Source organism: Lates calcarifer, linkage group LG12 (assembly GCF_001640805.2).
Source record: "Lates calcarifer isolate ASB-BC8 linkage group LG12, TLL_Latcal_v3, whole genome shotgun sequence".
NCBI lineage: Eukaryota > Metazoa > Chordata > Actinopteri > Centropomidae > Lates > Lates calcarifer.
In genome coordinates this window covers 23,923,863-23,939,630 of record NC_066844.1, presented here as the reverse complement: position 1 = coordinate 23,939,630, position 15,768 = coordinate 23,923,863, and the positions used below count along the sequence as shown (strand labels likewise).

Genomic DNA, 15,768 nt, shown 5'->3' with positions numbered 1-15,768 from the left:
CATTTCACATTGTATTTATACACGCTATATTCAAATTAACTTTATTAATTATTATTTTATTGTGTATTGTCCTTGACTAATTGATTTTATTTTAAATTAATTTAAAAGGAGTTTTCTATAAATGTTCACAATAAGGTGCAAGAACTTACACTATATGATATTTCTCTATTACAAACTGAATTAAAATTATGATATAACTGGCAGGTGAGAAAAGTATATTTACTATATACTATATAGATCATTTTCTGTTACTTTATACTTCTATTCTACAACACGTCAGAGGTAAATATTGTTTTTTTTAGTCCCCCTTTATTTAATATCTATACTTACTTGTAACTTTTTCAGATTTTTGATGTATAAAATGTGAAAAAAAATTGTATGAATCCATTAATAATAATGATCTAATCATATAACACTGACAGGGTATGCTCAGTGTAATGAGTACTTTTACTTTTAATACTTTAAGTATGTTTTGTTGTTTGTTTGTGTCCAAAATTCTGACTTCAGGCATATCTTTTTATTGCGTGTTATTGCTACTTTTACCAAAGTAAATGATCGGAATACTTCTACCACCACTGGTGAGTGAGTATGTCTGAGAGATTTGGCTGGAAAGACTGAATGCTCTTGTATGAGAGATGAAAAGCCCACATTAGCAACCAACAAGCCACAGTAGCTGCCACTCTGCACTCAAAGAGTGTGTGTGTGTGTGGGGTGGGTCCCCTGCTGTGACCTTAAAATACTGGTCTTAAATAATCCTCTGGGAGCAGAAAAGGTGAAGAGGCACAACAGTGCTTTTCCAATTACATTAGATAGAGAGCAAATATGTGTAAACAAGTTCACTTAGACACTTGTTTTGGCAACTTTGTCACTGGATTTCAAGTTGAACAACTACATCAAGCCAAATATGATATAAGTTGGCAGTTCATTGTCATAGCTGTTGTGAAAGTAGTTTGTGTAAGACTATGAAATCATCTTTTGTAATCCTTAATCCTTATTAGGAGATCTATCTTTTTTTAAAAATCCATCCTGGGAAGTCATTCAACAGAAGGAATGTTTTCTATTATGAGCGTATAACGTCTGTGATGTTCATGTCTGTTCAAGTATTCGGAGTTATGGGATAATGTTTTTTTACCGGCATGGAGGTATTTAATAGCTCTGATGTACGTGAGGGTTTCCAGAGACTGTCCATAAATCTGTCACTGATAACTTTCAGCTAACCTGACAAGACATGTGTCTCACTGTTGAATGGGGAGGGTTCAATCACACTCTGCTTGTGTAAGTGAACATTTCACTCTTTCATAAAATCTATATTTTTATACTCATTCACTACAGTGTTGCTGCAGCTTACTACTGATGATGCTCATGCACAACACTGTACACAGGGCACGTTTTACACCTGGACAATCATAATAATGTCTCGTGCGAGTGTTCTCTCACGAATGTCTTACTTTAATTACTGTAGATTACACAAATACCTGACTAAAAGCTGACATTTGCACTGTGTTAAGTGAGTTTTGCCCTGGGTGGAGCAGTATATTGGCTACCTGCCATTAACCCTGCTGTCACTCTGCATCTTCGATTGGCTTATTCTGGCTATTCATTTATATTAGATATAATGATTTATGGTATCTGTCAGTGTGGATGAAAAAAGGTGAGGTGAGGCACAAGGAAAGTAATATACATCAGTTTATGTAGAAAATAACACATAATCATCATTTACAAATTCTCAGCCCCCTGACAAAAGCTCACCGCCCTAAAGAGGCAATTACCTAAAATTCTTGGCATGTTTTATCATATTAATGTATATCTGTATAGATTAATACTTGAGTTAAAGCTGACAGGCTAATCTTTATTGGTGATTGTGTTTAAATTAGTTTTGCCTTAGGTTAAGCAGCACAGCTACTATTTATCATGTTATTCATACTTTGTGTGAGGCAGAGAGTCGTTTTTTCACAGCCTTCAGTACCATGTCCAAAAAGAAATTAGTCACACTGAATACTTCACTCTCCTGGCAAATTGCGTATTATGTCGTCTGGAGGTCCCCCTTGTGGCTAAAATACCTTGTAGTCTGTCAGTTATGTAGCCCCATACAAATCTAAATCAGAGTGTTCCCCAGCCAGCCTCCCCAGAAACTCTAAAGGATCCTTGCCAGTCGTGTCATTATCACCTCTCCGTCAGCGGTATGGCTGACTCTCTGCGCGGGCTCTACCGCGTCTCTCCTGAGACTTCTCCACAAGCAGTGGAGGAGCGCGGCAAGTGGGGCAGTAAAAAAGAGTTCATCCTGTCTGTGGCTGGTGCTATTATTGGACTTGGAAATGTGTGGAGATTTCCGTATCTGTGCTACAAGAATGGTGGTGGTGAGTACTTTTGTTTGTTATTCTCTTTTCCTAACCCTTCCTCACCTTAATAAAAGTGCAGTTTAGTGTCAGATGCTTTCAAACTTTTTGAAACTCTTTCATTGTAGTCTACAAACTAGAGAAATTAATGATAAATTGTTAGGATATTGTTTCATTATCTACCACAGCATAATTAATAGATGTTTTTGTTGTTGTTGTTGTTGTTGTTTTGTTTTATTTTACGTAAGTCTTGAGGTATTTGCTATAAAATATTTAAAGTATTACTTATTTATAATATTTGTTATTATACTTATTTTAAGAAATTAAAATCACGGTCGCCTGAGGAAAACAACATTTCTTATACTTAAATAAACACAGTATTTTACATGTGATAAACTGATTAATGTACACTCAGTTTTTTAATCCCTCTATTTATTCACCAACCACAGTGTCCCCTGTAAAACTCTCTCCCTCTGCCTCACATCTGATGATAAAGGGTCTGACAGATTATGAAAAGCTATAAAAATACTGTACTGACAGTGTTTGTGCAACGAGCAGAGTCACATTCTTCAGTAAATCCCTCCAGTTTTCATTGATGTACAAAACACCACAGTCCTCCTGTAAACAAGTGAGTGTTATATACTCATTCACATGTAATTCGTTACACTACACCTGGCAAACACCTGCACTTATTATAATCTGGTCAATACATAAAGTAGATAATAATGTTTTTTTTTTTTTTCCTATAGTGATATACTAGCTACACTATTTCAGCTACTTTAATTTCTATCACACTGTTTTAGGTAAATCTATTAGTAGTTATGAAACACATTTTTGGTGGAGATATCCTACAACGCTGTGCTGAAAAGTTAAATTTAATCATGTCAAAGTGGCATTTAGTGGCATATTAAAACCTTCCCAACCTTTATTCCATCCATCCATTATCAATACCGCTTATCCATTAAGAGCCGTGGAGGGGCTGGAGCCTATCCCAGCTGTCATTGAGGCGAGAGGCAGGATACACCCTGTACAGACCAACTTTGATTTATTTCAAGACTTAGGAGTTTTGATTACAGCAGCTGATTTGGCAATTTAATGGAAATTTACTTTGAAACTCTGAGCAAAACATTTGATAAAACTCTACAGCACACCAGAAAAAAATTATGAATTAAACTAATATTGATTGATTATGAAGACCTGGTAAGAAAGAAAACGTTAAAAATGTTTGACTGTGTCCTTTAACACACACTCGTGATCGTACACAACACACTACATGTTACATATTTGTACATCAGCAAAAAGGTGAGGAAAACACCTTTAACATGTTTAAGATATTTCTGCTTGATTCCTCCTCAGAAGTTATTTAATCAGTCTCTATTGTGAAAGTTAAACAACCCAGAATTAACAATCAAAAAAATCTATGTGATCATCAGGCTATACTTACACTTGCAGGTGCATTCTTCATTCCATACATCCTCTTCCTTGTGACATGTGGCATTCCCTTATTCATACTGGAGACAGCACTGGGCCAGTATACCAGTCAGGGGGGAATCATGTGCTGGAGGAAGGTCTGTCCTTTATTTGAAGGTGAGGTACTGTACACCAACCAGGACTGTGATAGACTGAGCAGAGTTTAACAAGTTAAGGGGGAAAATAATACTGAGGAAACTCAATGTCAACATTTTGTAACCTTTTACTTTGTTTCCAGGCATGGGATACGCCAGCCAAATTATCATTTTCTACGGGTGTATCAGCTACATTGTGATTTTAGCCTGGGCTTTTCTCTACTTTTTCTCTTCTTTCTCCGGAGAGTTTCCCTGGGCCACCTGTAATAACACATGGAACACAGGTAAATTAATTCTTTATTTCTAAGTTTACTTTTATATAGTACTAACAAAGAAAACATGACAACACTTTGCTTCAAGTCTCTCTCTTTAGACAGTATATAAATATTTACAACACACCACAATGTAGTTAAAGTAAAACATATCTGTAATAATATAAAATATGTCTTTGGATACTATTCCTTAAAAATGTCCTTGTATCTGTTTCCAACTATATTATAGTGTGTCACAGACCTTTTATTATGTTTGTAAACTTGTTAAAGAGCTATCGAAAAGGCTGACATTATTTCATTGTTTTCTTAAATATGATGTCTGGTGTTGGCAACTGGAATTTACCTAATTTACCTGGTTAATGTATCACTTTATCATGCAGTATTAGTCTAGTAATGTGTTTATTGAGCGCTGTGTTTAATAACCCCTAAATATATTTCAGATGCTTGTGTGGTATTAAACAACTATAATGCCACAGCTAACTGGACCTCACCAGTGAATGCATCGTCATCCGTTGTAGAGTTTTGGCAGTAAGTGCATATCTGAATGAGACTAACTTAAATACAAATGAGTTAAAGATTGTCAGTGGATAGCAAGATAAATAAAAAAAGACCTGTGCTTTTAGAAAGGAGGAATTTTCACACATCTATTTAATCTAAATCTGAAGAATGCAGTTTTGGATTATTGCGTAGACGGGAAAACAACTTTTCCGATATGATGCTCAGTGCCTGGTCAGACACATTTAGGTGTTGTGTGGCACCAGCAGTAATGCTGAAGGCCTTACATTCCTATGTTCCACCTCCACAGATGTCCTCCCTTATTTTGTCTGATTGGATTTTTGCTCAGGACTGGTTTACTGTGTAAAACTGATCATGTTTCATTGACATCTCTTGAAATGTGGTTGCATATATCAGGACAGGACAGTTTCCACCTTTACCAGTTTTGTCATGTAGTTTGCTGCGCTCATGCAACTGTCTGCACAGCTCCTCATTAATTCTAGCCTGATCAGCCAGAATAACAACTTGTGTAGGTGATCAGGGCCTATAATTGCCTACAAACAACTGACAGTGTGAGAAACTGAGTGACGCAACTTGCATCCAGGCTGGAAAACACAAATCAGTCAAGTTTCCCTTGTTAGCAGAGCGTTCACATCATCAAAATGATTCTTATGATTACAGGTGATCATGTGAGGATTAAAATACTGTGCATTGAAAGTATAAAACCATTTCCAAATCTGGTTACAATGCAAGGCACTTCAGCTAATGTGAGCTTTTTGTTTGGTTGTCAGGGCATGCCATATCATGTCATGCCCTGTGGAGACTTCACGTCAGGCAAATGTTATTAAAGTGATTTTACCTAATCCAACCCAGAAACATCTTGCGTTGTTGATGGTGTGAACGCTCCAAGTCATAAACGTGGGAGGGGTTTTCCATCTCTGCCATTTATATAATGTATTGGTAACGCTGCATCAGCACTGAACAGCTTACCTGGCTCATTGATCATTATACAACACAGACAGGTGTTGGCATTTGTTTTGGCTGGTTAGACCTCTTGACAGAAATATGTGGACATGTACAGACTGCGTTTGATTAACATCTCCATCACACTTTTGATATGTTTTTGGTTGCATCTCAGTTACACCGAAACTTCACCTTGAGAAGGGATCTAATCAGCCAGAATAACTGGAAACACCTGTGCACTGAGGGTGTGAAGAGACTCAAATTGCACATTGGAGCATATCTCATTATGAAGTTTGCCAAGCTTTAGCATTACATAGACCTTTCACAATGGAACTCTTGACTTGTCAATCAGATATGTAACTAATGAAACTGATAGTGGCTGCACAGTTTCAGAGCCAGAGCCCTGGTGCTATGCATGCTGGCTCACTGCTCAATGCATTTTTAAGCATGTTTTATTTATTTATTTTTAGCATTTTTATTTTAGAAATTGATTATATCGTTATGACTGGACCAAATTAATATAGAGGGTTTTTTAAATTAGTATTGTTACTGTGGTTTATGTCCTTAATATTGCCTCAGATGATACATTTCATGCCGTTTTCTTTAGTCTAAACATGAAACTGGGGGTGTAACGATTCAATCAACTCACGATTCGGTTCGATACTCGATACAGGGCTCACGATTGTATACACTCATGATACATCTACGGCTATATGAAGAAAGACTGAAAACAAACTAAGAAAGAGAATTCTTATTTATTTCTTCTTAGTTTAAACTGCAAAAATAAAATCACTAATCTCAAATCTCTTGTTGCCACAAAACCCAATTTCTTACAGTGTTTTCCTTATTGTAAACTAAATTCCAGTTGAAAAGTAAAAGTAAAATCTTTCTTGCAGTTATTCTCCTTTTTGCAGACTGCAGTGCAAAAGAGGGGGTACCGTATTGGCCTTAATATAAGGCAATATTTTTCCCCTTGCACATTACGTTTCCATTCATTACAACTGATATTCTTTTTTAGTGGAGCGAGTATTAGTGTAACTACGGCATTTTAGAGTGCTGTGGTATTGATTGTTCAGCCTAATTATGTTGCCAAGCTTCCAAGTGTTGTGGGTCCGTGTACAGTAAGTTTTTCAGAATTAATCAGGCCTACAAGTCTTGGGTTGGTTCAGTTTAACCCGCAGAGGTATGTGAAGCCGCTGTAACATGTTATGCTTTCACAGAGGAAATAAATTAATGACGAGTGAAAACGAGTTCACACCATCTCTTTATGTCTTTACTGCGGAAATGAAATGCGTAAATCTGTCAAACAGCAGAGGATTACAACTGTTAGACATAATGAGTCTAAAAATATTAACTGTCAGAGAAAATAATAATGAGAGAGGATCGCATCGCGATGCCACGTGCATTGTTACACCCCTAGTGCTAACATGTATAGTATATTGTCTCAAGTAATCAATTCATAAACATTGACAAATACATTGGTCCTTACAGACGAAGGGTACTGAATATATCCACCGGCATAGAGGCCTTGGGAAACATACAGTGGGAGCTCTCTCTGTGCCTTCTTCTGGCCTGGATCATCTGCTACTTCTGTGTCTGGAAGGGAGTGAGATCCACAGGAAAGGTATGACTTCAGTGACAAATCTTGACTCAGAAAATTGTTTTTCTTTATTTGTTTTTTTTTTAACTTTGATAACTAAGGGTAGAAACATTTTCAGGAGGCTGAATCTGAAATGTTTGTCCCTATGAGTATGAGGAAAGCCCTCTGACACCTATTCATTTATAGATCCCATCCCCTGAGTGGGTTCAATTTAAATGTTGCAGATTAGGAATGTGAGACAGTTTCACACCTATGTTGCACCACCTGGGCAGAGGATCTGAGGTGTGGCATGAAAAATAATGAGATGCCCAAAAGGCATACCTTGGTTATGTTGGCTTAAATGTTTTGGGATTTTTTTCTCAGGCAGCTTTTAAAGTTGTGTTATGGCAATCTTCTGTTCAATAAAGTACAGAATCAACAGTTGTGACCCACCGCACTTCTCAGGCATGAGATGCACAATGAGTACAGAGTACAAAAGACAGAAGATTAAATGCAATTCAGAGTATGCACTATCTAGCAGAGTTACGTCTGTAGGAGAAAAGAACAGCATCTTCAGGAGACTACACAACAGTGTGGCCCTGACAGAAAGAACCGTGTCAGCATCCTCAGGAGACTACACAGCTGTGCAGCCTTATCACTTCCTGTCCTTGACAGGGGAAGGAGCCATGCCAGTTTATCCTTGCTGGGGTACAGAGAGTGAGGCCCGCATGATCTGATTGTTTGTTCACAGATATGGGGACTCCACATCCGTCCACTTGCTGATGTGTAGAACAGGCTGCAAAAGAGCTGAACATATGATATTTCATAAGGCACAGTTGAAGTACAATACAAGTGATAGGTTTCCCCCCTTTGAGCCCACAAATCACCATTATTTCAAATAACAAATCACATATACCCATTAACCTTAAAATCTAAATGAGATTATTTAAACAAGAGTACATAATCAAATTATATAAAGATAGCATTCAGAAAGTTTACTATGCAAACTGCTTAAAATTGCTGTGTAAAATTACTATGCAAAATATCAAATCACAATATTCTCCTTTTATTCTGATCATTAATTCAAATTGATTGTGATTGATTGATTAATTGATTGATTGATTAATTCATTGTGAGAAGAGTTGATTCTCTTTTCTCTCTAAATGCATCATTGTTTCATTCAGGCAACTTCAGGGTCATCACACTAAAATGGTGGGACCCAGTCCAGGGACCTGTGAGAGAAGTCACTCTCAGAGAAGTTCAGGAACTGTCCCACAGAGTTTCTAACTGTAGAAGCAATCAGGGCTTTAATGCAAGGAACAGCGCAACAAATCAAAACAACAATAACTACCAGGAAAACAAGCATTGGTGTCAAAAGTTTCATCAGTGTCACTTTCCGTCCTCCGTTGGTCAGCCATGACGTGTCACCTGTGTCACGTTCCAGAACCTGGCAGTTGAACCTCTGTAGTTCACAATACTGATGCTGCACTTCTTCAAGTCCTCAGTCTACAACCCTCTCTTCAAAGGGAGTTCTCAGGGTTAAGGCTACCATTGCACCTAGGACTTCTGAAACATTAAGTGGGCCTGGTGTCACAGGTATTGAAGCACCAACCCTGTGAGGAAGTTGTGTGCAGACATAGCAGCTCTCGTTGGTTCATTTGTTGAGTTCTGTGTGAACTCGGGTGGCGGTTCCCTCTTTACGCTGGATGATGGCTTTTCAGTGTGGCTGTTGGAATTGCTGTGACCCTGTTTTTGGGCTGACTGAGGTTGACTTCAGACAGGAGCAGTGGCAGGACGATGATGGCAGCGAGCAGGAATCTGCTCCAAGTTCCTCTGTATGTGCCACCCCTCCAGTGCCACTTGGCGTCGTTGCATCAGCAGTGTGACCTAATCAGCTGTGAGTGTTATGTAAATGCTTCACATTTGCAGATAGCAACATGTGTGGGAAGGAGGACGGCATCAAGGAGCTAGGCAACCAAAGTGTGTTAGGCAATAGGTTTCCCAGTGGATGTTAAGAAATTCTTATTGGCCAACAGGCAGCCAAATCATGCACCACTCCACATGCATATCTTCTGTCTGTGTAGATAGTGCCTGTTTTGCCTTTAACCAATGCTTCCGCCAGTTCAACTAACTCTGCTGCCTGTGCGGTGTAATTTGAGGGGAGTCATTTAGCCATAATGGCGCCACATTGTGTTGTTATAGCATGGCACACTTGATTTTTACCAGTTGCTGGGTCCCTTGAGGCTGAACCTTCCACAAACAGTTCCAGGTCAGCTTTCTGCTAAGGTGTGTCCTGCAGGTCAGGTCTGGGGGAGCAAGCTTCTGTTATCATTTGGTGTTGGGAGAAGAGTGGCAGAGTTAAGAACCTTGCATCTTTTGACAGTGATTTTAGGCATTTCAAGCAAAACTGTCTTATATCTGAGCAGCCTTGCTGTTGACAGATGAGAGGTTTTTTGTTCCAGCAAAATCATTGAAACAGCGTGACCATTTCTCCTCAAAATCACTGTCAACCCCAAAAGAGATATGAGATGTGCAGTGTCGGCTCTGTGGTGTCATGACATCTGTGTGTGTGTCTGTAGTGAGTGTCTTGGCCTCCTGTACCAGTGTGTTGTTGAGTGCATTGTCTGGAATCCTCCACTGAGCATATGTCAGGTCTTCTTTGCCGTACTTTACAGAAGAATCTGTTTTAGAAACTCTGGTCACAAGAACACGTTGTGGAGTGAAAACCAGAAGAATACCATGATGACACATGAGATCTCTCTCTCTCATCAGATTGTTAAGCTTTCCCTCAATGTCATCATAGCACATGAATGGGACTGTGCATTTCTCTATTACAGCAGTACCTGATGCTGCTTCTTCCAGGCGTCTTCCACCTTTTCTACATGGATGGCATATCTTTCAGCTGTCTCAAGATTGCCACAGTCACAAGTCACACAGTTGTGCTTCACCATATCACTGACCTCTGGTTTGATGTCGTTGATAAAACTGTCTCGCAGGTGCACTTCCCAGGGGGTTAGCTTGTCTCTGGAGGCCACTGTGTGTTGTGTGGACATCTGTGAATCTGGTGAGATAATCAGATAGCTGTTCCCCTGTGTCCTGGACTTCTATCAGAACAAACCAAAACACTGTCTTTCTTTAGAAGTATACATGTCTGGTGAAGTTGCTTTCATCCAATGCTTAGTTGCAGCAATTATCAAACACATAAAGCCCTTTTAAAATAGACTTATGAAAAATCAACAACATGATAAATAAATAATGGCACTTCTACTCTCTGGCATCTATTTATATATTATGCAGTACATTGAATAAATTTTGACACTCTCCAAGGATAACGAAAGGCTGACAAATCAGTAGAAATTCCCACTAAATATTAATGTTGGTTTGCACTTGTACCTACATCAGACTTGCAGCCAAATGCAATCAATTCTCACCTGCCACTGTGTCTCAAGCCCAGAGCGATGGAAGGCAGTATTAATGACAGACATTTTATTCATTATGGTGTGAAACATGGCCACAGGCCAAAACTCTGGGCCTCAGGGGGGTTCAGTGAATGAACAGGACTGGGATGAGGTGTGTGCGCCTGTGAGAACAAGTGGAAACACCGCCTGGCAAACCACCTGCGAGAAAAATCTCTGCAATGGATATGTAACTCCATACATCATCACTACGTGTGACTCAGTGCTGACCTTTATGCCTCAAGTTCAAATGAGGAAATCATCTGGCATAACAAGAGCCTGTCAACACCTTCTTGAATTTCAACAACTTAGAGGTTCATACATTTTTTTTTTTTCCACTTATCTACTTAGGGTACAAATTTCCCAGGATGAATCATTTTCCCAGAATAAGTCATTTACTCTTCAGGTTGTATATCTTATGATTTTGGCAGTTGTGTCAAGGATGTGCACGCAATCCAGGGTGGTAAAAAAAAAAAAAGAAGAAAACCTCACAGTACAAGTAAAAATGATTGAATTGTGAAATAATGTCCACCACAACTGATCCGACCCAACAGCCCAGTCAAACGTCTCAATATTTTTAAGGGTGTTTCTGCTTCAATGTAGGCTACCTACTTCACCGCTACATTTCCTATCATCATGCTACTGGTGCTGTTTGTCAGAGGAATGACCCTTCCTGGAGCCCTCCATGGTATCAAGTACTACCTGTACCCCAATCCTGCACGGCTAGCCGACCCACAGGTATGATTCAGCCTATATTCTGATTAGCACTGGGTTAGTGTGTGGCTACAGTGTTGACAAAATATGTTTTTCACTGGTTTATAGGTTTGGATGGATGCTGGAACACAAATATTTTATTCCTACGCCATATGTCTGGGGTGCCTGACTACGCTTGGGAGCTACAACAAGTACAACAACAACTGTTACAGGTGTGTAACCAGTTTGCAGCTAAATGTGTCATTGCCAAGATAGGACACATTCATCACCTGTAATGTGATGTGTGATTGTCAGTGGCTGCAGTACTCCAGTACTTTGATTTTAATGTCAACCTTTATAATCTGTGCATCTATTATAATTATTTTCTTCAAGCCATTTCAAGGCTTGCATTGACTGTACTTTCTGTGTATTATCTGTCTAAAACGTGGTAATCTCTACTTTATCAGTCTTTGGGATAGAAATGATGACACGTTGCATTGTTTCTGATTTGCAGAGACTCCTTCTATCTTTGCTTGATGAACAGTGGGACCAGCTTTATATCTGGATTTGCCATCTTCTCAGTTCTGGGCTACATGTCACAAAAACAGGGTATCAGTATTTCTGCAGTTGCTGAGTCAGGTACGAATGTGCTAGTTAAACTGTCAGACCAATTGAGGTTGTTTTCTACATTTTCCCTCTTTTGTCTTATGGATTTTGATCCATATAACTGGTTGCTGTTGTCTTCAAATTAGCAACACGCATGCTAGATGCTGTAACTTATCAGCTCTGACACTGTGATGAGTTTATTAACTTCTATCAAATCACAATGTGTAGAACTAGAACATTTCCAACATTGTCAACCTTACATCATTAAAAAAGACACTGTGGCAGACAGCAGTGATTTACTCAGTGATGGTTTCTCTTTGCAGGCCCTGGCCTTGTCTTCATAGTATACCCACAAGCTGTGACCTTGCTGCCATGGCCTCAGGTCTGGTCCGTGTGCTTCTTCACCATGATCATCCTGTTAGGAATAGACGGGCAGGTCAGCTGCAACCCTATGCATGTCTCAAAGAAAATGTCCTGAAATGTTGTCTTTTTTTTTTTTTTGAATTGTCTCTACACTAACTTGTCTTTCTGTCACTCTATAGTTTATTGGGCTCGAAAGTATCATGACCTCTTTAACGGATATCTACCCTTCCTGGATCCAAAAAGGATACCGCAGAGAGCTTCTTCTGATGCTTGTGTGTACTGTCAGCTATGTGTTTGGCCTGTTATTGGTGTCAGAGGTGAGCTTTGACAAGCACACTCATTGTTGGTCATGTAAGGAATTCATCATGTGAGAGCTGTTTGTGGTCTGATCAATTAATATTCAGTACATGGAATGTAAGCTCTCCTTTCTCTTACTAAGGATTTGAGAATTATTTTGAATTGTTTACTTAACACAAAATTAAAGGTGATTGATATCCAGACCAATATATATCCTGTTTTAATTTTAGGGTGGCGCATACATTCTGCAGATCTTTGATCATTACGTTTGCAGCGGTCCCTCTCTTCTTCTGATGGCAATCTTCCAGTCAGTGATCATTGGATGGATTTATGGTGAGAAACAGCTGTCACTGGTACAACTGTCTTTGCTTTAGCTACATACAATATGTAACAAGTAAAAGTTCTGCATTTATATTCATTTTACTTCAGTAAAAGTACAAAAGTAGTAGCATATATATCAGAAGTACCAGAAGTAAAGGTCCTCCATATGCATAGTGGCCCATTTCACAGTAATGTATGTTATTGGATTGTAATCACTGGTGTATTAGTGTGTTCATCAATTAATACTGCAGCTGGTAATGATGGGGCTATTTTTTTAATGTACTGCTGGGTAGCTTCTGAATTTCCCCTTGTGGATCAATAATCAATACAGTCTTATCTTAGACTATAATACTTACAGTAACTGAAAAGTTATGTTATGAAATTAATATAGCGCAGCAAAGAGTATAATATTTGCCTCTGAATTGCTGTGGAAATAGAAGAAAATGAAAATACCCAAGTAAATTACAAGTACCTCAAGACTGTATACACAAATGTATGTATGTCCTTTCCACCACTGAGTGTTACCAAATACTGTCATGTAATGTGTTTGTCTTAGGTGCTGAGCGCTTCTCTGACAACATTGAAGACATGATTGGGTACAAACCTCTATCACTGATCAAGTATTGCTGGCTTTATGCCACCCCTCTTATTTGCAGTGTAAGTGTCTTAAGCAGCCCAGAGAACAGTAGTATTTATATTAATAATCTTTGCTTTTGATTCCACAATGTTTATATATTTCTAATTTGTTTATGTTTTATAGGGGACACTTGTATTTTTGCTCCTGAGATACACCCCGCTGAGGTTCAACAACACTTACGTGTATCCTTGGTGGGCTTACTGGATCGGCTGGTTTCTGGCCATGTCATCTCTTACAATGATTCCCATCACCATGATCTGCAAACTGGCCAAAGGAAAAGGGACTTTCTGGCAGGTCAGTGGTCTTGTCGTTAGTGCATTTTATAAACTTCACCAGAACCTATTTTTGTTGCCTATGCTGCTGCTGGTGATATTCTTTGACAATATTCATTCCTTTTCCTAGCGCCTCAAGAGAAGCTCCCAGCCTGCAGATGACCTTCCAGTGATGGCAAAGGAAATGGCAAGCATCAGTGCTCCACTGCGTGTCTGTGATGGTGGAAAAAACAGCAATTCTCAGTGAAATGCCAATCCTTTTAAAATAACTTTTCTTTTTTATTTTAAAAATATGTAGACCAGGTTGTTTACTATGGTGATTAGTATTCATAAACCAATATTTGTTTTAACGTGAGGTGACCAATCTGAATATAATATAGTATATCAAATATCTAAAATAATTGTGTTTTTATTTGTCTAATGTTTTTTTTAATCATTGAATTACATTATTTGAAATTGTTACAGATACTGAATATGCAATATATTATATTGAGTTGCAATCCATTTTCTACAGGCCACGTCTAAAATACCTCAATACTGCAATGTTTAAGTATTTTTCTGTAACAAAATTATTAATAACTAATAGATTTAACACTCTTTTTTTTGTTATTATGGTTTAAGTAGACAAGCTAATCTGCTTCATTAGGGCTGTGTGGGAGTAGTTTGTTCAGATTTAAATGATAGTGCTGTCACCATGGCAACATTAGCAAGCAGCAACACAAATGTCATCAGATTCCAGTTCTTACATTGTAAAATTCTAACTGATGCAGGGAAGTATGTGACATCACACTGTTTCAAAAGAGCTCCGCCCACTTCAGACCAGTGGGAAGCACTCTCATGTCTGTAAGGCAAATATGCAGCTGGAGCCAGCCATCAGTTAGCTTAGCTTAGCATAAATGCTGTAAACAGGTGCGAACAGCTAGCCCAGCTCTTGACCAAAGGTTACAAACTCTGCCTTCTTGTCCAGCACACACAGGAAACTGATGTTTTTTTCAATTTGGTTTTCTGGGTGCTGGAGGATGGATTTTGTTTCCTCTGGAGAGAGCCAGGCTAGCTGCTTCCACTCTAAGCTAAGCTAACTGGCTCCTAGCAGTGGTATCATACTTACCTCACAGACATGAGAGTGTTATCTAATGTCTTGTCTAACTCTGGTCAAGAGCATGCATACTGGTGTTTCACTAACTGTTGTATAAAGAAATATGAAATACCTTAAGAATATAGTAAGTGTCTAATGGACCTTGTTTAACCACAGATCTGTTGGTTTTACTTTACACAACCAGAAGCTTGTAAACCTTGCAACTAAACTGTTTAATTTTGGAAAAAGATTACTGACAGACTTCAACAATGCTGCCTTTGACCTGTGCGACCTCCCCTGTATATTTCCAATGCAGCATTCAACTCAGACTGCTAACTGCTGTTCACCCCTGTGACCTCTTATCCCTGTTCATCCCCTTTGTTCCCCTCAGTCTCCTGTTTTTCTAAGTGAGCATGCCTGAGTAACACCAAGTCTTTAGTTATCATTCATGTGATTCCATCTGTGAAACTCTCCAACCAAAACAAACATTACACTGGTGAGGTCCTTTTAAATAGCTTACTCAAACTCATCTGGTTTCATTAACTACATTTGTGATTGTTGTTGACTCATTAAGAAAAAGAGATCGTGCTTTTACGTTTTAATTCATTAAATCTGTTTATGTTGGACCTACTTTACAAATTTTCCAAAATATACAGGTATATATTAAGCCAAATAAATTACCTGCTCAGGCTGTGAGATAAGGGTTAAGCTACTTGCTGCTGGAATTTATAATATGAGTCCTTCAGTGCCTTTAACACTACTTTTACTTTTCTAGGTACATGGTATTTTCTTGAATTACTATACTGAAGAGGAATTTTTAAAAATATCTTATGTTTTGC

At 38.6% G+C, this 15,768-nt stretch overlaps 1 protein-coding gene across 1 annotated transcript; it reads left to right on the top strand.

Annotated features, from left to right (window-relative positions):
• Positions 1–1,851: 1,851 nt before the first annotated feature.
• On the top strand, positions 1,852–15,732 carry slc6a11a (solute carrier family 6 member 11a). Its single transcript, XM_018685807.2, has 14 exons — positions 1,852–2,357; positions 3,789–3,923; positions 4,045–4,185; positions 4,614–4,701; positions 7,123–7,255; positions 11,269–11,403; positions 11,488–11,591; positions 11,873–11,997; positions 12,288–12,400; positions 12,507–12,644; positions 12,855–12,957; positions 13,502–13,602; positions 13,706–13,876; positions 13,985–15,732. The coding sequence occupies exons 1-14, from the start codon at positions 2,183–2,185 to the stop codon at positions 14,099–14,101; spliced, it is 1,779 nt and encodes a 592-aa protein (XP_018541323.1). The 5' UTR covers positions 1,852–2,182; the 3' UTR covers positions 14,102–15,732.
• The last annotated feature ends 36 nt before the right edge of the window (positions 15,733–15,768 follow it).